Genomic DNA, 26,043 nt, shown 5'->3' with positions numbered 1-26,043 from the left:
TTAAAGTATACTTTAAGAAAATGAAGTAAAATTGTGAAAGTAACAATCGGCGATTTTTTTTTTTGAATTGTGCCATAGTAATGAGGTGTTTGATGTCAGAGACAAACGCGCGCACACACATACACACGTGGACACCAAACATCGCAGCCGTGTTGTTCAAAACTCTACATTTGGTAATGTTTGACAGATTCCGGCTTAATGGCCTTCAAGTGTTGATACCGATAAATACAATAGCATAACACACACTAGATGATTGTGGCGTAATGTTACCACTACCTTAGCTGTTGTGGCTGGTGGGGGTGTGGTTCTGTGCTTGGTGGTGGTGGTGGTGTACTGTGGTTGGTGGCGGTGGTGATTCTTAGGCTGGAGATTTTGTACTGTGGTTGTGTTGCATTGTGGCTGATTGTGATGTGGTGTAGTGACTGGAAGTGTTTATCCAAGGGTGATGGTGTGGCGGTGGTTGTGAGGTAGTCCTGTTGATGGTGTTGTACTGTAGCTGGTGGTATGGTACTGTGGCTTATGGTAGTGGTGGAGTGGTAATATGACAGGTAATGGTAGGTTACTATGGCCGGTGGTAGTGGTGGTGGTTTGGTGGTACTGACCTGTGGTGTAGCAGCGTCCAGCAAGTGGAGGCGCGCGGGCGCGTGATCTACTGTGGTGTTGTGCTGGTACTCCATCTCTGTACAAAAGGAAAGTGAATGTAAATGGATGAATTATGCTTGTGTTTATAATAACATTCAGGTTTACATGCGATAACATGTACATCGTAATTGGCTGAGGGGGTAGTGAAGCTCTTCCCAAGTGAGGGCGAGTTGTTTAAACTGTGAAGATGATGAGAATATGGCAATTTACAGTGTCTACGACATATTTCGGACCAAGAGATCAAGAGCGTTAGTAGCATTTGAATTACGATAAAGTTTGCTGATAGGCAGATAATGCAGTTATATAAAGTTATGAACAGTGAATCTGATTTACATATGCATTACTTGAAGAATAAATCCAAGAAACTGAATAATTTACATTTTTCTCTAAAATTATTGGCGTGCATTCTTGTAGCTGTTATGTAAATCGTAAGTTTTGTTTGAAGAGAGAAGGCATGTATTAAAAGCTATACATAGTTATACATCGTAACGTTTCCCCATGGTCTACATACCTAAATACAGCTTGGGTTTAGTGCTTTTAAATGATCATTCTATCATACAAATCAGTTTCATCAGTATATAGTAAATACGAATACTTGGCAGGATTCGAGACTCCGGTTTCGAGTGCTTCGTCATGCCTTTGGTTCTCGTTGGCCGACCACCGCCCCGGGGACGGACTGCCTAATGTCTGCTTACATGAGTTACTAGGAGGCTTGGCGGCGACGCTCTCCTAGGGCATGTAAACCCCCTTTGTCCACGACGCTACTATCCTTGAGCACGGCGATACGACGCTTTCCTACGACCTTTGTCTCACCATCAATACTAAACGTTCGCCTCGATGTACTTTGGGAGTCGTATTGAACTGAAGGTGGATAACCGTACAATTCTTGCGTAGATCAAGAATTCTTCAGATACAAATTCATTAATATACATTTCCTCGGCCAGCTTGTTCCAACGGATAGTATGTCCGAGCTGTGACTTTTTTGTATAGTGTGTTAGACGTATGGATTAGGATCATGCCGTGTGGACCATTTAGTAACTGACGGGCGGTAAATCCTGGGAGGCAGGGTGCGCGTTACAAAGATACCCGGGAGGTAGGGTACGCGTTACATAATGTACAGGGGAGGCAAGGTACTCATTACTAATTCCCGCGGGGGTGGATACGCGTTTCTTACATTCCAAATAGGTAAACGTTACTTAGATGACTGGAAGCCAGGGCATGCGTTACGTGGAATCCTTAGAGGCAAGGTACTCGTTACATGGATACCCGAGAGGCAGGGTACGCGTTACTTAGATGTCCAGGAGGTAGGGTATGCGTTACTCACATTCCTTGGAGGTATGTTACGCGTTACGTTCACGGGAAGCAGGGGTGCTCGGTACTTAGAAGCCCAGGAGGCAAGTTAAGACTTACTTAGATTCCTGGGAGGCTGGATACGCGTTGCTTAGATACCCAGGGGTCAGGATATGCGTTGCTTAGATGCTCGAGGGGCAGGGTACGCGTGACTTAGGTTTTTGGGAGGCAGGGTACGCGTTAATTGGGTTCCCAGCAGTCAGGGTACGCGTTAACTGGCTACACGACTGGTTTTCTTCCGTCTGGTGCGTTCGAACTTGATGGGTGCTCATGGTAAGTACGTGTACCAGTCGCTTTCCTCGCTCAGCCTGAGGTCTCCCTGCGCAGTCGAATCAGGTCACGTGGTGCTGGGGAATCAGGTCAATGTGCAGATGAATCAGGTCAGGTCAAGCGTATCGGGTCATCTTGTTTAAATCAGTTCTCTTTGCTTTAGCGTCTCAAGTCACCTTGTTCGAGTGAATCAGGTCACTTTGCTTTAGCGTCTCAAGTCACCTTGTTCGAGTGAATCAGGTCACTTTGTTCAAGTGTACCAGGTCACCTTGTGCAAGTGAATCAGGTCACCTTGTCCCAATGAATCAGTTCATCATGTGTAGATAAATCAGGTCATATTGTCGATGAATCAGGTCACCCTGTCTTGATGAATCAGGTCACCCTGTCTAGGTTAATAAGGTCACCCTGTCTAGATGAATCAGGTCACCCTGTCTAGATGAATCAGGTCACCCTGTCTAGGTTAAGAGGGTCGCCCTGTCGAGATGAATCAGGTCACCCTGTCTAGATGAATCAGGTCACCTTGTCTAGATGAATCAGGTCCCCCTGTCTAGTTGAATCAGGTCACCCTGTCTAGATGAATCAAGTCATCCTGTCTAGATGAATCAGGTCACTTTATTCAAGCGTATCAGGTCACCTTTAGACAAATCGGGTCTCTCTGCACATTTTCTTTGAAGTGGACCTTAAGTTTCCGATCCAGTCGTCTGTTATGAGCATCATGATGACCTCAGGAGCTCGAATCTCCTGCCCTTAACGTATTTAAGAGGACACTTGTCCCTACAGCTGCACGTTCCTCGGGACCAGACAACACCTGTGTACGCAGGTGCATCTCCAGACGACACCCGTGTTAGTGGCTGCCCCTCGCTCACTCAGGACCAGCTTTAGCTGCGTCGTGTGCATCGTTAGATACACCATGCGGCCTCTACCTTTACACACCTATGGCGACACTTCACCGTTAACTTGGTAAATAAAGCAGGAATGGGTAGGTAGTGTCTTGTATACATCTTGTGTACACCTGGTTTGGTACTGGTCAGACAACGGGTAAACAGACAACGCAAGACCGTTATATATACTATCGATGTTTACCCCATTAATATCAACATCGATGCGCTTTTTTTTTTTTCTTTTTATGAAGACTGCTCAATCGCACCTAACGGTCGTAACGTTATGTCGAAAGGGTTGTAAGGTCTTGTTTAAGGATCGTAAGGTTGTGCTTGGAAGGGTTAGAAAGAAAAGGTCGTGACCAGATGTCCGTGAGGGAGGGAGGGAGGCTGGTGGTGCGTGGGATGTGGTACTCGCCGTGAGGGAGGGTATGGTTTTTTGGGGGGTTACTCACCGTATGAGATCGGGTGTGGGTGATACCGTTGGGGGAGGATAGCAGGGGTGATACTCACCGTGGGGGAGGATAGCAGGGGTGATACTCAACCGTGTGGGAGGATAGCAGGGGTGATACTCACCGTGGGGGAGGAGGATAGCAGGGGTGATACTCAACCGTGTGGGAGGATAGCAGGGGTGATACTCACCGTGTGGGAGGATAGCAGGGGTGATACTCACCGTGGGGGAGGAGGATAGCAGGGGTGATACTCACCGTAGGGGGAGGATAGCAGGGGTGATACTCACCGTGTGGGAGGATAGCAGGGGTGATACTCACCGTGGGGGAAGAGGATAGCAGGGGTGATACTCACCGTAGGGGGAGGATAGCAGGGGTGATACTCACCGTGTGGGAGGATAGCAGGGGTGATACTCACCGTGGGGGAGGATAGCAGGGGTGATACTCACCGTGGGGGAGGAGGATAGCAGTGGTGATACTCCGTGGGGGAGGAGGATAGCAGGGGTGATACTCACCGTGGAGGAGGGCAGTGGGTAGGGTGGAAACTCACCATTGTCAGAGCTGTACTCCCCGATGTAACGCCTCGTCAGGAAGCGGACCGTCACGGCTGCAAGACAAAAGATAACACGTCGTTAGGAGCGGGGCAGATGCAGCGGGTCAGGTGAGTTATTGCACTTTGTATAGTAAGGCTGTGTGGTTGGTGGCGCTCCACCCGTCAGACTACATCATCACAGGCTGTTGACCTGCAAGTGACTGCCTGGCTGCCTCGACCGGGTCGCCCGCCCGGCCAAGCCTTCGCGCGAGGTAAACACACCGTGCGAGCCTCCTCGCCCCGACTTCGTTAAGACCCCACACCTTAAATACATCATCCCACTCGTTTGTTTGGATGTTCTACGTCTCGTGGAGACGTATGCGAATCACTGTTTTTAGTTCCTCTGTTCAAGACGACGTCCTTCGGTGCTATTTTATTAATTTATCTACTCGTGATTGAACAGCTGATGTAGACAGCGATCACCTGGAGCTGCGGTCGGGTGAAAACCTAGATCCCCAAGCCGCTCAGCCGCCTACCACGTGGTCTGCTCCGGCATCAGCTGACACAGGTAAACAAAGAACGATCATGACATGGGCTAGGGAGGAAATGAGGGGACGGGCCGTGCAAGGGCTAAGACCTGGGGAATCTCGCAACAACAGACGTGGCTGGTATGTCCCCAAGGTGACCAGACGTCTCTTCAGCAATTACTGGGTTGTCGATAGTGTTCTGGCCTTGTTGAACGTCAAAAAATCTGCATATGAGAAACTAACGTACGAGTATAGTGACCAGGATGTTTGCCCAAGCCGTGCGTGAAGTGTTTGTTAAGTTACACCAAAGCAGAATGGGTATCAGAATTTTTTGTTTTTAATGATAGGATATTACGCTGTATAACTGAGTCTTTCATTACTCGGTGACCCAGTTTGGAAACCCAACGTTTTTTTTTGTTTTTTTTTTGGCTTCTGAAAGAGTCTTGAGGACCGTCTTATACAAAACCTAATCATCGGTGTGGCTCATTATATCACGGGGAGTAACACACGAGCATCCAGGGCATGTGCACCGGGCCTTCCAACAAGAGTCGACCTCAATTTGAAAGTTGTGGAAATGATCAGTTGTGATGAATGAGGGTACCAGCTTATTTCATTTTTTTCCCGATAGCAGTCGTGTTGTAGATTTTTCCCGATAGCAGTCGTGTTGTAATTTTTCCCGATAGCAGTTGGGTTCTAATTTTTCCCGATAGCAGTCATGTAAATTTTCCCGATAGCAGTCGTGTTGTAAATTTTCCCGATAGCAGTCATGTAAATTTTCCCGATAGCAGTCGTGCTGTAAATTTTCCCGATAGCAGTCGTGTTGTAGATTTTTCCCGATAGCAGTCGTGTTGTAATTTTTCCCGATAGCAGTTGTGTTCTAATTTTTCCCGATAGCAGTCATGTAAATTTTCCCGATAGCAGTCGTGTTGTAAATTTTCCCGATAGCAGTCGTGTTGTAATTTTTCCCGATAGCAGCGGACATTATAACTGTGTACCCCTACCCAAACTTATCTTATTATTCCAGCCCTCCTTTAAATGTTTACCTCGGGTCCTTCACCAGCTTAATGAACGCTAAGCTTTATGTGGTGCGAGAGGGGTTGATCGTTTAATCATCGTAGTAATTACATTTTTTTTGTATACCTCCCCGGTTTCTCTGTCATTATTTTCATCACTTCTCAAGTCAGTCTTTCTTCACTCATCCTCGCCATATGTCCAGACCATCTCGGCACACCTTCCTCAGCTCTCCTGCACATATTCCTCTCACTACCACAACTCTCTCTTACCTTAGCGTTCATTAATCGATCAACCCCTCTCTCACCACATAAAGCTTAGCGTTCATTCATCGATCAACCCACCTCACCCCCACATAAAGCTCAGCGTTCATTAATCGATCAATCCACCTCACACCACATAAAGCTTAGCATTCATTAATCGATCAGCCCACCTCACACCACATAAAAGCTTAGCGTTCATTTATCGATCAACCCACCTCGCATCATAGTCCTCATACGTTTCATCTCCAGTACATCCACCCTCTACCGTACGTTCTGATCCAGGGTCTATGTCTCGCATCCATGCCACACCGTGGGGAATTAGTAATACTATTAAGCACGTCCATCTCTGCCCTCACAGACAGGTATATTTGTTTTCAAACACTCCTTAATGCGTCCAGGAATTTGAGTCCATTCACCCATCCTATGGCCTCAGTTCCCATTGTCCCATCCACTTCCAGGTGTCTAAAACACGCCACTCCCTCCAACTTTCCTCCTTTCGAACTCACAGTCTAACGAACTTGTCTTTTCACACTGCTAGACCCAATAACCTTATTTTTATTCACATTAACTCTCAACTTTTTTACATTCACACACTTTCCAAACCCAGCATCAAGCTTCTGCAGTTTCTCTTTCGGGTCTGCCACCAGGGCCGTGTCATCAGCAAACATCAGTTGATTCAACTCCCAGCCCTCACCCTACAGTCTCCATACGTGCCCCTTTCCAATACCCTCGCATTCTCATCCATAACTATACCAAACATAAACATATCAAACAGCCATGGTGACATCACACAGCTCTGCCGTAGACCACCATTTCCAGGAACTACTCGTCATCCTATTTTTCTGCTCCGCAAATTAGATATTATGAGTTATTTTGAAAATTTAGAACATTTTATATTTCTTGATCATTAACCACCTGTCATCCTTAGGCAAATACTAGAATAGCATTTAAGAGTATGACAAGGAAATGTTTGGTAGATTATTCACTACATTATATTAGAGGAAAACCGTCATGTCTCTCAAGTCTTGCCACCACACGTAGCGAAGCACAAAGCTATAATTAAGAGAGTCCAGATAAGAGAAACCAAGATGGAACGTGAGGTAGAATGAGAGGCTGAAGTCTACAAATCTTTCCTCCATGGAGAAGAGAGAAGAGAGAGGAGTGACCTGATTACAGCCTTCAAGTTTCTAAATCAGTTGGAGGACGTTCACAGAGAACAGTTCCTCATGAGATGTAGCTCCAAAGGAACCAAGAGACGTGAGGAAGCTGGTTAGAAAGGATGTACAGAAGTACCGTGTCAGCGTAAGGCAGATGGATGGTTGGGATGGACTAAACACGGACACTGTGATTGCCGGCAGTTTACAGAGATTGCAACGGTAACTTGACGATATAGTTTAATGGGACTCCACGAGTGTACTGCTCTCCCGCAGTGTAGAAATGAATATTTACACAGCGAGTGAGGCTGGCCAAACACATATATAGAGCATGAGGCTAGCCTCACTCATTGTTCATAGGGCTGGCCTTACACAGTGCAGGGGCTGGCCTTGCACAGTGCAGGGGCTGGCCTCATACACAGTGTAGGGACTAGCCTCACACAGTGCAGGGACTGGCCTCATATACATTCCAGGGGCTGGCCTTGCACAGTGCAGGGGCTGGCCTCATACACAGTGCAGGGACTAGCCTCACACAGTGCAGGGACTGGCCTCGCACAGTGTTGAGGCTGGCCTCATATACAGTGCAGGGACTGTCCTCACTTACTGTAGGAGCTGGTCTCACACAAAAGTGCTGAGGTTGGCCTTGCATATACAGGGCGTGACCACGCACCTACAGGTGTGGCCACACACATACAGGGGGTGGCGGCCGCACGGGTCTGCATGACCTTGCCGGGCTGCCCCTCCGTGTCATGCTCATCTATTGTCAGAGTTACGGAGAATCCTGGGGGTGGGACGTCCTCAGGCCGCGTCAGGTGCCCAGCTACCCCCCCCCCCCCCCGACTTTGCCTCCACACCCATCACTCTCCCACGACTCCGTCACGCCCCTCGCTCAGCACACCCACATCCACCAGGCTGTATATCAGTCGAAACGCCCACCATCACGACACTGACACGCACAACCCCCGCGCTACACACCCATGCTGGAAATTACGGCCTTGCCTCACATGGCCACACCCACACAACACTAACCCTACAAGCTGCTCTCCCATGCTTACCCCCCAGTACACACACACACACACACACACTAGCACCTTTGGACTCTCACGGCCTACATTCTGCACAACGACATCCACCGCATCCTTTACTCCGACCGTCCGAGCTCATCACCCTCAGTAGGACAAGCCGAGCAAGGATCTCTCCCTCGCATTCCTGACACAATAGCCTCCAGTCTTCTTTGATCACCACAGAAGCTCAAGATTATCATTTTTTTTTTTCTCCTCCCCCTTTAAAACTCTCCTGAGTATCCAGGCAAAGGTCATCATTCCCAAGTGTGGTTACCGTGTGCATTGAGGGGGGGAAGATGCCCTGCAGGACCGTGTTGCCTCATCCCCGCACCAAGAACACCACATGCACGCCGACCTCTGCTCTGTTTACATCCTTGGCTGACCCCGACATGGTTTTAATTCGCCTCTGAGGGACTGCACGCACTTCCTATTCTTCCTGTCTTAACTTCATTGTTGATTTTGTATATATATACCTTCCTCCCGCACACCTCTGTGTATGTGATATTATTTAAGATAGTGATGGTATGCTGGTGTTATTCATCTCGTCCATATCGTAGGTAGCGGGATGTAGGGAAGGAAGGCGAGGCCGACCAGCTGCCTCTGTTTACAAAATTTTGCCATGCGTGACCGTCATACCTCAGGAACAGGCCGGCCAAGCCCTTCTCTCTCTCTCTCTCTCTCTCTCTCCATCTTTTTGCCATATACATAGCAGCCATACCGTTAACTCAAAAGACTGATCCCTCAGCTTCTTCCACAGTATTCTTAGATGACTCGATTTGTGTTTAACCCAGTCCTTATCTCGGTGTCAGTCCCGCTGTTGACATTCCTGTGCGCGCGTGAATGCGGCAACATCCGCTGCTGTTCGTGACAGGCGGATGACGTGGCAGGCGGAGCGCGGGTGCATACACGAACGCTGGGGGATAAAACCTTCAGACCCCCGCATTTTTGAATGTTGATTAAGATATCAAGAACATCCCACAGTTTCTGTGTAGAGACCAGACATTCGAGGATTGTCTGTTCTGATACCTACTTCTTCCCTCGAGCACCTAAACTGGAATTCTCTTCCTTCATTAGCATTTCCCTCTTCCTGTATAACCTTTTTACTTTAAAAGGTTAGGTGTGCAGACAACTTGCGGAACCGTGATTAATGTGTAAATTTTTTTTCTCCCCCTTTTTACTTTCACCCAATGTTTTGTCCGTGCCATGTTGGTCAATACTGAATGATAGTTAACAAAAATGAACTACTATCTCTCGTGCTGTATTCTACCACAATAGATGATTGTTTTGTCGCTCATCTTTTTATGATCTACTTTTTGAACACAACTGTAAGATTCCATGAGCTCATATGACGGTCAGATAAGGAACCATTGAGCACGACGGTATGATCCCATGAGCACAGCTGTCTCGCCTTTGAAGATGATGACACGGCCTTTCATTGACTTGTATAGACCAGGTCAAAGGCCGAACGACATCTTAACCAAGGGTCGCATCGCAGTGCTCGAGGGTCGCGGCTCGTACAGCCGTGCTCAAGGGTCGTACCATCATGGTCGAGGGTCGTTCCTTCGTGCCTATAGGTCGCACTGTCTCCCTGCAACAAATGAGAGAATCTGCCAAAGGTAGGAGGAATACGATCCAACTTTCGCGTAACATTTAGTTAGTTTGCTGTTCGGATCAGGGAGCAAGACGTTCAGTAAAGGTTGTCAGTTGTTCAGACTAGGGTGGTAACGCTTCCAGACTAGGGTGTTGTACGTTCAGACTGGCGTGTAACACGTTCTTACTCATGATTCAGTCAAACTAGGATGTCCCATGTTGAGACAGACCAGGGTGCACCACGTTCAAACTAGGATGCAATACGTTCAACTTAGGGAAGCCATCACTCGTAATGCTATTGCTTTCCAGAATTATGTGGTTTAATTCACCATACCTCACAGCATCGTGATTCATCATCACTACATTGTAACTCATCACTACCACCACAGTGCCATCCATCATCATCATCACAGTATTTAAAGATATTCATCATGATCCGTATGATGATGACTATCCATATTGCTTTTGAACTGTGTCTCATCATCAAAATAAACTTTCTCAACAGTGTCTTCACAACAATTGGCAGCAGTGATAATGATAGTCATTACGGCAACACGAGTCTGTCATCCCTATACAGAGCCACAAAGAACTTATAAACATTCCTGGTCAGTCGGGGGTTGGGAGGGAAGGGACTTCCTCACAAGCTATGTTCGCCATAAAACTCTCTCCTGGCGAGCCTTCCCATTGTTTCCTCGGTCAGTGGCAAGTGGTCCGTGACCGCCTCTAGCCTCTGGTCACATCACGGAACCCCCGCACACCCACCCACTCACCCCAGTCCGTTCACTGTTATATCACACATTCCCCTCCTTACTTCACTCATCGCCAAGCACACTCACCGCCTCTCTGTCAGTCATCTCCGCTGTGGTCGAAGTCCCTCCTATGTTCCATTGGTCCTCTGAAGGTGCCTTAGTTGATATCTGTAATGGTTCGACTGATTATTATGATGGCAGCTTTGAAGTTTCGTTTCCAACTTAGGTCTGCCTAGTGTCCGCTCCCCTGGTGGTGTAGTCATAAAACTAGTTTTTGGGGGAAGTACCTTATTGCTTCCATCGTCCTCCTGTATTCATCCGTATCATCTGTCCTCTTTTCTACAGATGAAATCCTGGGTTCAGTCTGTAGTTCATTCCGTATTTCATAATTTCGCAGATCTGTTGGAGTTACTCTTTCTCACATTGTCTAGATCTTCATCTCCGCTGTTTGAAGTTGACTTTTCCTGTAGGAATTTACAGCCAGTAATCATGACCATATGTCAAGGTAGCTCTTGAGACTAACGTCTTTACCTTAGTGACTTGAGGAATGCGATATCTTGTTCAGAACCAATGATTTTGCTTCTCAGCTTACACTGGCTCGTGTTCACTTTGTTTGACTCGACTCCCAGTTGTGTAAAGCTTCTGGAGAACTTGAGCTGGTGATGGTTAAGAAGCAAGTAACATTGAACGTGATCTTTCGCGATGACCTTGACCTTAGATTTCCCTTTGCTTATTTTCATCCAGGTAAAGCCACAGTATCTCGTTCCATTTACCAAAGCCTACCTGGTCTTCCGCCATTATCTCTTGCAATAGCTACATCCTCTGCATATGTCGATTTTATCTATACCCTTCATTTTGACACCATTTCTTTGTACATTTATCCATAAAATTTCCAAAAACAGGAGTGGTGAAAGCACACTTCCTTGTCTGACTCCCGTTTGTACAGTAAACCAGTCGTGATTCCCCTGCTGTACTTTCACTCTGCGTTCACATTTGTCATACATGCCTTTTAATGCTGCTTCACCATTGGTGAAATATCATAAACTACACTCTCTAGTGTTTTCCAGTTTTTGTTTACGTTGTGGGTGGAATGCCTTCTCTAAGTAAATACACGCAAATACACATTTGTAGGTTCCTCAATTCGACTTTCAACTTTTTCTCATAAATCACGTTCAGTGCAAAGGTCAGCTTCATTCGTCCATCTTGCTGGTCTGGAACCATGCAGCCATTTTCCTTGCTAATCCTCCACTTACATTATCATCATCAGTCTCCCCCCAGTCTCTTCCTCGGATGTCCCATGTAAATATCCCTTTATAGTTCTGCCATTCTCCCTCACCGTCTTTCTTGTAGGGACAGGATGAGTGTTCTCCACTCTCCTTTTTCCCCTGTCCAGCTTCATGGAATCCAGCTGGGATGACGTCACCACCTGGAACCTTTCCGGTCTAAAAGGCCTCCTCCCTCTATCGCTATTCTCCAGGTATATATTTATCTCTTCAGTCCTCCCTTCCTTCTATATTCCACCTGATTGTTTGATCTACGCCTCCTCCCTTTATCACTATTCTCCAGGTATATATCTATCTCTTCAGTCCTCCCTTCCTTCTATATCGCACCTGATTGTTTGATCTACGCCGGTAAAAGCATTTCCTTCTGGTACACGAGACAGTTCAGAGACCATTGTTTCCCATCGCGAATCGTGTCTCGTGGTTCTGTGAGTAGGTCAACACCAGCGTTATCATAGCGTTGGTCTGGGGTTATTTTTCGTTTACTGCGAAAAAAAAAATATTGTATTACATAATATTTTTTTTTATCTTTGTTCACAATGGCTATTCTTTTCATATATATTTTTTTTTCAATTTTCATCCATGACTTCTCCATTGTACGTGTCTTTATTTCCACGTTCTCTGCTGCGTGCTAGCTCATAATTGTTTCTGTCTCTTGCACCTCTTGCTTTCATCCGTTTCCCAAACAACCTCTCTTTTGTTCTCGCTGAACCACTCACATCCACGTCACCCACGTTCTTTCTTCTTTCTTTCCTGTAAGTCTTTACATTGTGTATTATGTTCCAGTATTTTATACTGACGTTTTGCAGTGGTTCTCTCTCTCTCTCTCTCTCTCTCTCTCTCTCTCTCTCTCTCTCTCTCTCTCTCTCTCTCTCTCTCTCTCTCTTCACTTTCGTATATCTGATCACCACGCTGGTTTTGCATCACTGATTCTAACGTAAAGTTCATTTACATTTTCTCTTATTTCCTGGTCTTCTATTTCAAAACCTTCTTCATCGTTTCTCTCTCATTTCTGGTATATTAGTGTTGACTTTTGTGAGTACCACACTGTGGACATACCACAGACTGTAAATGTCTTGCATCCATAGTAAACTTTTGTTATTAGTGAAAAAAAACGTAATGTCCGTCATATCTTTACACTCCTGCGGTATGGAATTTTATGGTTGAGGCTTGGACCTGTGGCATGCGTCTGCCACTGTGCTTCCCGTGGTTTCTCTGTGAAGATCACCCACACGAAGACTAACCGGTATGATGCCTTCTTTCCTGGAACAGCGAAGGTGTGGAGTTCTCCTCCTCCTCTTTCTCGCCCGCTCTTCGTAGAACCTCCTCACCTTTAATGATTAAGCCAGATGTGCAAACACGGAAGGAACTTTGATTAATCTCTTCATTATTTTCTGGGTAATCTATCTTTTCATGCAAGATGGCTGCGATATTTCTTTCCCAAACCATTTCAGGTATTGTTAAAAAAAAAAATCACTTGAAAGAGAAGTGTAAGTGGACCTAAAGACTTGAGTTTATGGACTAAAGTTACATAAATGCAGTTTTTATGGAATCCAGATTTGGTTATATATTCATTACAGTACCATAAGGTTTATGTAAACGCCTAAAGACGTTCAGCAAAGATAAGTCGAAATTTTCCTCACCCACCACTTCAGTTTCACCTCCTAGGCCAGGAAATTGAACAGTGTATACACACTTCTATAGATATCAGTGTTTTAAGATCAGGCCATAAGTATGAGGGGCCGACTGCCACGTGAAGACGCGGAGATTGTAATCGCAACACAGATAACAATGTGAAAATAATGTTGTTAATGATGTATGCAATACCTCGCTGTATGTGATATGCACAAGATAAGACATAATGACTTGCCACCAACTTTTTTCCTGCTAAGAACTGCCAGACTAGCGTCCCATCCTACCTCTCGCGAGTAAGATTCGTAAATTACTATATACGTTTACTTGAAAGTAGAATTTAAACTGCGAGAAAGTTAAAAAGTAACATCTATACAGTATCAAATTACGTATGGTGCTGGCAGATTCACACAGACGGAATAAAGTATCACCCTGACTAAATAATTTGTACATTAAGAAATAAGACACCGACTAAAAATTTCCACTGTGAATTAGGTAAGGTTAACAGAAACATTCTTATAGTTGGTAATGAAATACATGGATTTAGATACTAAAGGTTGGGACTTATGGCATGAATCGTTGTGACCAGCATACCAAGGGTGTCTGGTACATCTCATATTGTTCTCTGGGTGTGTGTTTTATAAGTCTTGCATATATATATATATATATATATATATATATATATATATATATATATATATATATATATATATATATGTTTCGTACATATGTCGATATACCAGATCTTTTGAAAATTTGTTTGTAAAGCTGGTATGATGGTGTGTACAGGATTGATCCAAATACCCGTCAGGATGGTGCAAGAAGAAAGCTTAAACAGAGAATAAAAGAGAGATACAGAATGGAAGATGAAAGATTACGAAATAGTAAACAAAAGCTAAGCAAAGAGAAAAAAAGATAAGAGGACGCACACACTTCCATCACTCTTGACCACACATGGGTCTCGACGCTTGCAACATTCTTATGAATTATCTCTCTCCTTCTATATCTGTCTTGGATACATTCTCAATTAAGGTTATGAGTATTTGTGTATCAGCTGTGTCTATATATCTTGTGAGTAACGTGTGCAGTCCTACCCGTAGAGGGGCCCTTGTGAACGCCAGGATTTAAAATGTGGCAGCTGTTCGCGGCGCGTCAACCGCCATGCACCGAGGTTGAACACAAATCTTTCGGTTGCACATCTGTTGCTATCAACATTATTATGTTACTTTTGTGCATGAAAGCTCAGACTTGTGTGTGAAATGCTACCGATCGAGTTACTTTTAAGTATCAGAAAACTGCACGTGAATTTCTTTAAAATCATTGATTTATGAACGATGATGGTTATAGTTAGGACAATATCCTTTGTGCTAGTCAAGATTTTATGCTGGGTGTATATATATATATATATATATATATATATATATATATATATATGGATTGGAAAGGATCGCAATAGAGCGCGTGATCAAGTATATTCCTGAGTCCACGGGGAAATGGAACACGGTAAGTGTTTCATTTGCCCGTGGACTCATAGGAATATATATATATATATATATATATATATATATATATATATATATATATATATATATATATATATATATATATATATGAGGACTGTGGGGGCGTCACCTCTCAATGTTAGTCGAAAACTTCATGACTTCGAATATTACAATATATGGCAACGCCCACAGAATGCGAGGCAACTCGAGACAAAAAAGTGTCTTCCATACAACTAGAAACTGCCTCTCGTGGCATGATAGTATATCGGAACAATGATACGAATGAGCCCGTATATATCACCCTGACTCACTGTGGCAATATTATCTTTTTTGACAAGCTGAGTTCGAGTAACATATTTCAGAATTCGAAAATCATTTACGTGAATATCGATGAAAGATTGTCATATTGTCAACTAATTCAACACGAGAAATATTCGCCGTGCTGAAAATTGTGCCTAAAATATTGAAGTTAGAAAAATACATCTAAGGTTGCGTTCTGTTGTCGTCAAGAGATGCGCACCACCACAAACCTAGTTACGCTACCTCTTCATAGTAATCCTCTGTGTGTCAATGTCCTAAGATTTCACTAAGTGAACCCTCCACGTCCCCATGACTGGGTTCCTCGTGAACCCTTCGAGGTCCTCCTCGACTGTGTTCTTCACGAACCCTCCTGGGTAGGAATAGGTTCGCGAACCCTCCAGGTCCTCCTGAACATTCTGCTCTTCGTGAAGCCTTCAGGTCTCTGGGTTCGCGACGCATGAGGTTTCAGTCGCATGAGACGTTCACCTTGAGGGTTCAATTGTTTTGTGTCGTGTAGTCTGGAACTTGTAAAGGTCACAAGAGTTCAAGTGCTCCACATGTCATTTGGGCTCAGACCAATGGGTTGATAAGGTCAACTTTGCTTACGCCGTGAACCCAACCCTCCGCAGCACACAACAGTTTGACTGTACACGATCTCAACCCTGTGTGCGTGAGAACAAGACGATTGTGCACATAACCTCAGTTGTACGGGTCAAACGTTGTACACGTGACTTTAGCCAACATATATGAAATGGATTGACCTTACCCTCTGACCCCTCACGCCTATTCACTTGGAATGTTGCGATTTTTTTGTTTGTTTGTTTATTTCTACAGACGTACAGTAGACTCCAGGACCCTTGTGGGAGTTGGTTCAGATCCTTAATTGAAATACAGAAAGGTTAATAAGAGGGGGGGGGGGGAAGATGAGACAAGGGAAAGACATGAAAAGGTATAGAGTTCCAAAGCTTCGAGATGTGCGGAAAGAATCAGTTATCAAAACGGCCCACCCGTGAGTTGACAACAGCCACATAGTGAACATGTGACACAGCAGCTTGCAAAGTATTTTGTAGGTTCTAGCTATCGGTGGGAGCGCACAAGTTTCAAGCTTGGGGAACAAAAGCCAGAGTAATACTTGTAGAAGAAGGGGAAAGGGAATCAACATTGCGGTGTAGGGCAAGTTTGGAAGTTAGCCTGTTATTATCCATTTCTTTCCAGGATACCATGGTAAATGACTTTGAAGACATCGTTGTATAAGACACCCACAGTTGCTTATAGATCTTAAGAGTAAAAGCAAACGCAACGAACAAACATTTCTGCCAAACAAAAGTGTAGACATTTGAACTAACCTTCTGTTTTGTAACGCACAACAAGAAATTAAATGATACATATCTCCTGATTGTGAACATGTGCTGCTGTCATCCATATTTTGCTGTCTGAACTTACAAACTGTCAAAACAATTGTTTGTGTTTCCCGCCGTGACCAATGACTACACTTCAAGATTCTCCTTTGCAACTCGGGAGTATTACTGGAAGGTGGCAACCATGCGACTTATTTGCATTTACTTACAAATCTGTTTGGAAGACTTTGTGTAGTACGTAGAGAATTTTGCACCAGCAGACAGATAGCACTCATTTTTCATATTTTTGATTTTCTTTTTGCTCATTGCAACATATGTAAGATAAGGAACAATCAATCGCAGTATATCGTCTCCCAGATTATTCTAAAAATGGAATCAAATGCCATATGTATGTATAGATAACGATGTACGAATTGTAATGTGTACGATTGTCGATTGGTCGGTCTATAGCCTAAACAACCAACCAACCAACGACACGAAACATTGCATCACTTACTCATCCTCTCAATTCTCATCTTCGCCTCAACAGAATGCCTTTTAGGAGCGCGACATCCCTCGTTCAACCCCCAACTGTTGGAAGGTAACGTGCGAAAAATCAAATTCCCCGAAGCCTGGCCCACGACGTCGAGCCAGCCAAACAACGAGGACCTCCCAAGATCCTCACACGAAGACAGGGAACCCACCAGGAGGTCCTGCCATGACATGGGCAGGCATACCACGCTCGTGTCATGCACAGGTAAGCTCGAATTCATCTATGTACTCCAGTATCGTGTATCCCAATATTTATATATATATATATATATATATATATATATATATATATATATATATATATATATATATATATATATATATATATATATGTTTGTATTCCATGTCCCAGTGTGTGTTGCTATACATCACGTCTCAATGTATTTTGATATGTATACGTTGTCATGTGTGACAAAATATTGATGCCTCGATATATATATATATATATATATATATATATATATATATATATATATATATATATATATATATATATATAAAGGACGAAGTGCACCATTGATGCCTAACGTGTACCTCTTTAAATTCCGAAATGTCGTAGTGTTCGTGTACGGGTATGCCCCCAACATTCGTGCACAGGTACGCTCAGACCATTCGTGTACAGGTACGCCCCGGTCATTCGTGTACAGGTACTCCCTCAGCATTCGTGTACAGGTACGCCCCCAGTACAGCCGGGTACATGTCTCGCCCACTGCACGCACCTTTCCCCAGGTGGCGGGTAGAATGCAGAGAAAGTCCCGGACGCAGCTCTGGCGCCACTTGGTAAACAGTGGGTGACGCTCCTGGCACGGGGTGGTGGTGGCAAAGGGGTGGTGCTAATGGTGGCAGTGTGGGTCGCGGGGGTGATTGTTGGTAGGATGAGCGCCCGTGGTGGTGGCAGGAGAATGGCTGGTGGCAATGCCGCGACGGAAACGGAGTGGTGCCATCATTAGCATACGCAGTGGTTGGCGGAACTAATTGTACGCCCACACCCATTTTCTTTTTCTTTTCTAATTAGGCAATGTGATGCATCAACACCATCTCATATACCCCGCCGCGTATGCAAAGAGGTAACCCACCCTCCGCTCGGCACTACAGAATAATAAGAATAATCAAATTACCAGCCTTCCACATCCAGCATAATATGCAAAACATTGGAAACAAACGCCTTTTGAATTATTGTTTGTACCCGACTTGATCGTCTCCCAGTTGCCAAATGGTAAATAAGATAATTTACTCATATTGTCCCTCTTTTTTTTTTTTTTAAAGTTAAAGCAAAACTTGGATGCGTTTTTATTTTGTTTATCCCAAGGGCCAACAAGTACACAGTACGAGTGTATGTGGCCTTGGTATGATCTTCAACACCTCCCTCAACTCTTCACAGAGATTTTTCCGTTGGTGGATATAGCTTTGCGCTGACGGCCTCTGTGATCCTGACAGTTGATATAACAGACCAATCCTCATGTGTCTGTGAGGGCAGGATTAGTCTAATCCTCATGTGTCTGTGAGGCACGATTAGTCTAATCCTCATGTGTCTGTATTACGTCTGTGAGGCACGAATCCGTTACGGACCTTCTGAAGCAACAGACAAATCTCCAGCATTCTTTCGTTGGCATAAGCAACATCTCTAGTGCTGTAGGCTATATTACCCGGTCGGTGCATGTGAATTACTGGATGTTACGACCCTTGGACATGATGGCCTGACCTTTGACCTGATCCTTAAGGGTTCAATTTAGGTAAAGAAAAAAAAAGTCATATCTAAGAGTCGTACTGGTTTCAGTGGTTTGTATGATCCACAGTTTCTACAGCAATTGGTGTGAGTTGTTGCCAGAGTTGTAGAGATCCACGTCATGTTGTTAATGCTGTGTAGTGATCCACGTCATGTTGTTAACGCTGTGTAGTGATCCACGTCATGTTGTTAATGCTGTGTAGTTGCTGTGTAGTGATCCACGTCATGTTGTTAATGCTGTGTAGTGATCCACGTCATGTTGTTAATGCTGTGTGGTGATCCACGTCATGTTGTTAATGCTGTGTGGTGATCCACGTCATGTTGTTAATGCTGTGTGGTGATCCACGTCATGTTGTTAATGCTGTGTAGTGATCCACGTCATGTTTTTAATGCTGTGTAGTGATCCACGTCATGTTGTTAATGCTGTGTGGTGATCCACGTCATGTTGTTAATGCTGTGTGGTGATCCACGTCATGTTGTTAATGCTGTGTGGTGATCCACGTCATGTTGTTAATGCTGTGTAGTGATCCACGTCATGTTGTTAATGTTGTGTAGTGATCCACGTCATGTTGTTAATGCTGTGTAGTGATCCACGTCATGTTGTTAATGCTGTGTAGTGATCCACGTCATGTTATTAATGCAGTGTGGTGATCCACGTCATGTTGTTAATGCTGTGTAGTGATCCACGTCATGTTATTAATGCTGTGTGGTGATCCACGTCATGTTGTTAATGCTGTGTGGTGATCCACGTCATGTTGTTAATGCTGTGTGGTGATCCACGTCATGTTGTTAATGTTGTGTAGTGATCCACGTCATGTTGTTAATGCTGTGTGGTGATCCACGTCATGTTGTTAATGCTCTGTGGTGATCCACGTTGTCAGCGGTGCTGCAGTGATCCGTGACCACAGCGTTGCCAACACCCCCAAATAACCAGCAGTACTAATGATCGACTGCGCCAGTGTTGCCAATCCCCCCCCCCTGCAGTCAGCCAGTCATCTTATAAAGCGCTGTCTAGCACCGGACAGTCCAATCCGTCAGTCTTACCCCCTCGCCGTTGACCCACGCCAGCAGTGATGCTAGCCGCCGCCGCCGCCAGTGACCCACGCAGAGCCAGTAGTGATTATCCGTCACTGTCGCCGGAGATGAAACACAGCGCCAGTGCAGATCACCGGCGTCAACTGGATGCGACCCAAACTCAGACGGGCACCCGAAACTTTAACGGCACATTCGTCACGACTGGCGGGAAGGGCGATGGTGCAGGATGGTTGGAAGGGGATGAACGACCAACGGCCGAGCTACGCTGCTGGCTTGTGCACACGTCCTGGGGAAGACAGTCGCATCTAAACGTGTCTCGTGAAAGTAATATAAGAAAGTAGAATAAATAAGAAAAACCTGGAGACGGGGGAGGAAGATCGATGGTGGGTAAAGTAATGAGCGAGAGAGAGAGAGCGAGAGCGTAGCGCCGCCATGGCTGTGTAAAGCCTTTGGCGGCGATGAAGCCGCGAGTATAGAGGGACAAACATGGCGGACGGAGGCAGGGGCGAGGGCAGACAGCTTGCTTGTACCACACAGGGAGGTAGTGTGTACCCCACACTTGGACCGTCCCGCCGGTGAGAACTGCCAGACCAATGGGCGGTTGTGACGTGCACAGGACGCGTGAAGACGAATCGTCGTGAAGATGTAAATATTAACATCAAAGAGAGAGAGAGAGAGAGAGAGAGAGAGAGAGAGAGAGAGAGAGAGAGAGAGAGAGAGAGAGAGAGAGAGAGAGAGAGAGTTAAACGACGAGACTTTGCCACCAAAACCAGGACTATCGCGTAGCGCTCGCCGCAGTAGAAATGTAGGGTTAAGAGTAACGAGTCCTGTGAGTTATGTGTTAGAAGAGAGAGAGAGAGGGGGGGGGGGGAGTATAGAGAAGCCCAGAGCAGCACAGGGGAAACACTAACTCGCATTCGACAACACAGAAGTGATATCTCGGCTCCGCTGTGTGGTTAGCTGTTGACACCAATAGTGACTAAATGTGAACCATGCCTCCCTTCCCTCACTTCCCATTGTAACCAGACCCAGTCCTACTGGTATACAGCCCGAGTCACACACTTTGCTGTGAACTCGCTAGTCAAATGTCTCGAATGTTACCTCCCTGACGCATGACTTCTAACCATATTTATCAGTGTATCTGGACTGCACTGGAGAGGCTGCAAGGCTGTTACCGTAATCATTAGCATCTGTAATTCACAGGCTAATGAGTACTTGTTAACCTCTACATAGACTTGACGGTATCTTAATTACATGTTAGATTTTTCATACTTTCCGTTTATTTTCTCTGCAGTTCGTTCTGTTTCATCTGCCTCGAAATATATATATATATATATATATATATATATATATATATATATATATATATATATATATATATATATATATATATATGTTTGTGTGTGTGTGTATGTTTTCATACTTATCAGTTTCCCGCGTTAACTAGGTAGCGCCATGTGAAGTTCTGTCATGTGTAATGCACCAGAATCACAGGCCCCACAGACCTTTCCATGTTTTACCCGGAACGCTTCATATGCTATGGTTCAGTTCATTAACAGCACGTCGATCCCTCTACACCATATCCTTCCAGTTCACTCTATCTCGTGCACACCTTTCACCCCCCCCCCCCCCCCCCCCCCCCCCTTGCATGTTCAGGCCCCAGTCGCTCAAAATCTTTTTCACTCCATCCTTCCATCTTAAGTTTGATCTCCCGCTTCTTGTTCCCTCCACTTCTGACACATATCCTTTTCGTTAACCTTCCCCCACTTATTCTCTCCACATGTCCAAACCATTTCAGCACACCCTCTTCAGCTCTCTCAACCACACCCTTTTTTATTGCCACACATCTCTCTTGCCCTTTTATTGCTTACTCGGTGAAACCACCTCACACCACATATTGTCCTCAAACAATTAATTTCCAACACATTCACCGTTTTCTATAGCCCATCCCTCACATCCATATAATGATCCCATGGACACCTCTCACACCACTCCCTGTAATGATCCCATGGACACCTCTCACACCACACCCTGTAATGATCCCATGGACACCTCTCACAACACCTGAATATCCAGGCCCCGCTACCCAGAGGCCTTCTTCAATCCATCCTCTCATATCCTTCTTGGTCGATCCTTACCCTTTCCTCCCTCCACTTCTGACACGTAGCTTCTCGTGGTCATCCTCTCTTCGTTCATTTTTTTTTACCTCTGTCTTCGAGGCTCAGTCATCTGTCCTGGGCACTACCTTGCGCAAGTGGAAAACAGCGAACAAGTATGAAAAAATACACACACACACCGTCTAGATAAAAAAAAAAAAAAAATAAAGGGCCACATGTACAGTGAGTATATGTGATCTAAGACTTCTCCTTACCTGAAGAAGGGGGTTAAGGATTCTTCGGTTGTAAACATGAACTTGACGTTGACGGCCTTAACGACCCTTGTAGTTGCTAGGCTCCAGTAAGTAGGTATTGACGTCCATGATCTTACCCTTGTTAGTGTATTACGTCTATCAAATCGTCCAATGAAGATAACGAGTTTGAAAGGCTTAATCATCCCATCGCATACTGTCCATATCTTTATTTCAGTATGAACTGCCACGTTCTTAAGCAGCTTTTTTTTTTTCTTTTTAGTGTCATTACGAAATCTTACGGCAAAAATAGACAATGCCTGGACTGCATACATACATCCTCTGTATTCCACTGTCCCATGATCTGAAAATTGAACGTTAGTCCACTGACTAGTTTGAAAGCTGTGAAGATTGCGTTTAGATTAAGCGTGCACGGAGATCAGCATGTGAATCATATATTAAATCATATTAAACGTGTATTCTGATGAACCGTGTAACAACAGTATATACACAGAGGTGTTTAATAAAGATATTCAAGCGGAGTTTATAGCAAGGCAACTAGGCAGCCTCGGTAATTATACGTGAAACAACATAAGTCACTTTTTTGGTTCTGAAAATACATTTCTGTTAGAGTCTGAAGATATGCGAAGCTCCTGTTGTCCTTAGGTAAACCCTATTCCTAATATTCACATTTTTCTCCAACTGCGTCTTACTTGTATTTTGCATAATAAAACCAACCCCAAACCTCTCATAACAACTCGCCATAACTTAAAGGAAGCTGCTTATTTGAATATTGCGAGAGCATAATTTGGGGTTAAATGAAGTTATAAATACAACCTTAACTGCATCCAGCGAGAGGCAAGTCAAGATGAAAGCAGACCGTTTCTGCTGCTAGAGTATCTACCACTGAGGGCTGGATGCATAAACGATGAGTCAACTGTGTACAGACGGCCAGCCCATCCCTCACACACACAGACACACACACACACGCATGCACGCCAGCCCACTCACTGACTATGGTCATACACATGGCCACTGGCCTACATACACCTACAGCTCTATCATGCTTACGCATGGTAGCCTACACACAACCTTCATATTCTCAAACCAGTTTGGTGATCTAGACGGTGTGAACGAGTCTGCGAAAAATGCGAAGCTAGAACGACCAGAAGCCATAGCATGAAGTTAAGCAAGAAACTTGGAAAAGATGTAATGGCACAAACTTAGAAATGACACTGTGACTGCGAACAGCATAGTTTAAACAGTTATAGTTGAGAAACGTCAAGAGTTGGGGCACCACGAATGTACAGAGTTCCCTCCGCGTACTGTAAAGATAAGATACAGCTGCTGCGACCGCTCTATCGTGATGCAAATGCACGCTGGAGCTGCGCACTGGTGTACAAGGACTCGTTTTCCAGCCCCTGATGACAAAATCACTCAAATATGAAACAAATGGTAAATACTAGAATCCGGCTCATGAACCTGGACTTTTTTCCCTCCCGCCTTACCTGACTTGCCGACTCCTTTGTCCCCTATGATGACGATGTTGGTGTTTGTTACAGCGTTGTCACAGGGAATTGCCCTGCTCTCCGCACAGTTGCTGCTCTTCTTACTGTTGTTGTTGTTGCCGAAGGTGAAGCTGCTGCTAAACACGTTCCCCCGGGAGAACAAACTACGTAAGCTTTTGGTACTACCGCTGCTGGTCTTGCTATCACAGCTGCTGTTGCTGCTGAGGCTGTTGCTCTTACCGTTGAAGCTGGTGGTCTTAATGTTTAGACTGTTGGTCCGTATGTCAAGGGTGTTGGCTTTGTTGTTGATGCCGTCGGTTTTAAGGCTAAGGTTGTTGGTCTTGTTATTGAAAAGGTTAAATTTGTCGTTAAGGCTGTTGATCATGGCGTTATCTGGAGTGTCCTGCGGCCGGCCTGACCTTCGAGAGAGACGCGAGAGGAGAAGCCCAGCCGGGGTAGCGGGACCTCCTCCACATGCACGTCGCTTTTTCATGAGGTTCGGAAGCGGTATGTCAGTTTTAAACCTGAGCAGACTGCTTCGTAGATCACTGCAATCACTAGACATGGACCCGCTGCTACTGCTCATGTTATTGGCACAATCGTTGCTGGTGCTTTTGTTACTGGAAGTGTTACTTTTGCCAGAGGTGATACTCTTGTTGTTACTAGCGCTGGAGGTGCTGCTGCCGCTGAACTCGCTACTGCTCGTGCTGTTCGTGCCTGTGGAGTCGGAGGAGCTGGTGCTCGGAGACCGCTCCCGGGTGGGGCTGCCGACCTGGGTACTGACACACCCTCTGCAGTTATTTACAATACTTAGCTTGTTTAAGTACTTGCTGTTACATACATTTTTACTGGTAGTTGGAGTGTGTGCGCAGCCGGTGGTAACACTACAGGAGGACCCGTACTTGGTGCTGTGTGCGCCAACACCCACGCCGCCTCCACCCGCGCCATCCCCGTCATTGGCCTGGCGACTAACATGCCCTGGGTCCTCGCTCTTCTTGTCTTCCTCACAGCTTCTTTCGTCGTCTTGCCTTGAGTCACTTTGCAGGTAGTTGCCCACTTTCATTGCAAGATCATTTTTTGGCGTCAGTGGGGGTGTGTTTAGCAATCCCAGTTTAAATTTCATACTGACGTAACGGTCTTCTGTATTTACCAGAACTTAAACTGCTGAAGTACTTCATTTATGTTGATATCCGTCAAGATTCAGAATTCTAAAATGTATCCAGCGAGATTCAGCAGAGACTGTTGACACAATCAGCACATGCAGTGGTCAGGACATATATCAGTTTAAGCTTCTGTAGACACCGCAAGCCTTGAGCAGCCTCTGGACTCTTAATTCCTCAAACGTCATTGATAAACAGTTCAGTGAGTTGAATATTTATAGTTTATAACGTTTCTTCGCCTTGCACTACCATAACTATTAAAATAATTACAAGAAATACTCGGTTGAAAATTGATACTATAAATGAAGTTTCGTTTACGTAGTCTTAATCGCTTTCACACCACACTTTCGTTCATTTTGATATTTAATGTGAAGCTTGATCAGTGAGAACAATGCGTCAAGCTTGGGTGAGCACGCGTCTCCTTCCTGATGCTTGGCTGGCGAGCAACTGATGTCTGATAGGCCGACCTACCTGCACTCACAACCCTCATGACCCCTCGGAGGTGCCAAGTTTCTTTTTCCTGGGTTACTTCATGAATAATTTGGAAGTGTCTGAGTCACACTGAGTAAATTGGAGGTACGTTACGGAAATATTCTACATTTACGTTGCGGGTGAGAATGAAAACTGAGCGAGGATGCTATATTTCCGTTAATAAAAGGTATGAGGCAGTAGTGGTCAGTGTTGATCAAGCCGCCGTCCACTAGCAGAGTTGCCAAGCGTTGATGGTGAGGGAAACTCCTTACCATCATTACCTTCTCTTACATAAAAATTTCTAGTGATATTGCAATACGAAACATGTAGCCGAGAGCAAATTTGTGATTCCCAGTATGTAAACTTCTTCGGTGAAGCATAGACGCCGGACAAATCTTAACGGCGAACGAGATGAAGCTGGAAAAACGGAAACCAGAAAAATGTATTATTTCCAGTCGAGCTAAAGGATCGACAAAGAGGTTGAGAGGGAACAATAGCAAGAGTTCAAACACCCTTCTGAAGCGTTCTGATTCCAGTTGGACCACCAGTAAAACAATATCTTAATGGCAGCTTACATCACGTGCCGTGAAAAGATTTAATCATATCCACAAAGCCGTATTAATCTAAAGGACAGATTACCCGCCAGTGATAGCAATCATTAATCCTGGCGCCATGACAAGGTGTCCTGACGCTCACACTGTACGTCAAGAGAGT

At 45.0% G+C, this 26,043-nt stretch overlaps 1 protein-coding gene across 1 annotated transcript in view; it reads right to left on the bottom strand.

Annotated features, from left to right (window-relative positions):
- LOC139755573 (uncharacterized) overlaps positions 1–25,293 on the bottom strand; it is a 30,497-nt gene extending 5,204 nt beyond the window's left edge. The window contains exons 1-3 of the mRNA XM_071674051.1: positions 23,699–25,293; positions 4,140–4,196; positions 603–679 (exon numbers count right to left, since the gene is read on the bottom strand). Coding sequence (XP_071530152.1) covers positions 603–679; positions 4,140–4,196; positions 23,699–24,821 — 1,257 coding nt within the window. The 5' untranslated portion in view covers positions 24,822–25,293. The remainder of the gene's footprint in view (positions 1–602; positions 680–4,139; positions 4,197–23,698) is intronic.
- Positions 25,294–26,043: the final 750 nt, after the last annotated feature.

Source organism: Panulirus ornatus, chromosome 19, assembly GCF_036320965.1.
Source record: "Panulirus ornatus isolate Po-2019 chromosome 19, ASM3632096v1, whole genome shotgun sequence".
Taxonomy (NCBI): Eukaryota; Metazoa; Arthropoda; class Malacostraca; order Decapoda; family Palinuridae; genus Panulirus; species Panulirus ornatus.
Note: the sequence above shows the minus strand (reverse complement) of the source record. Positions and strands in the feature narration are given on the sequence as shown.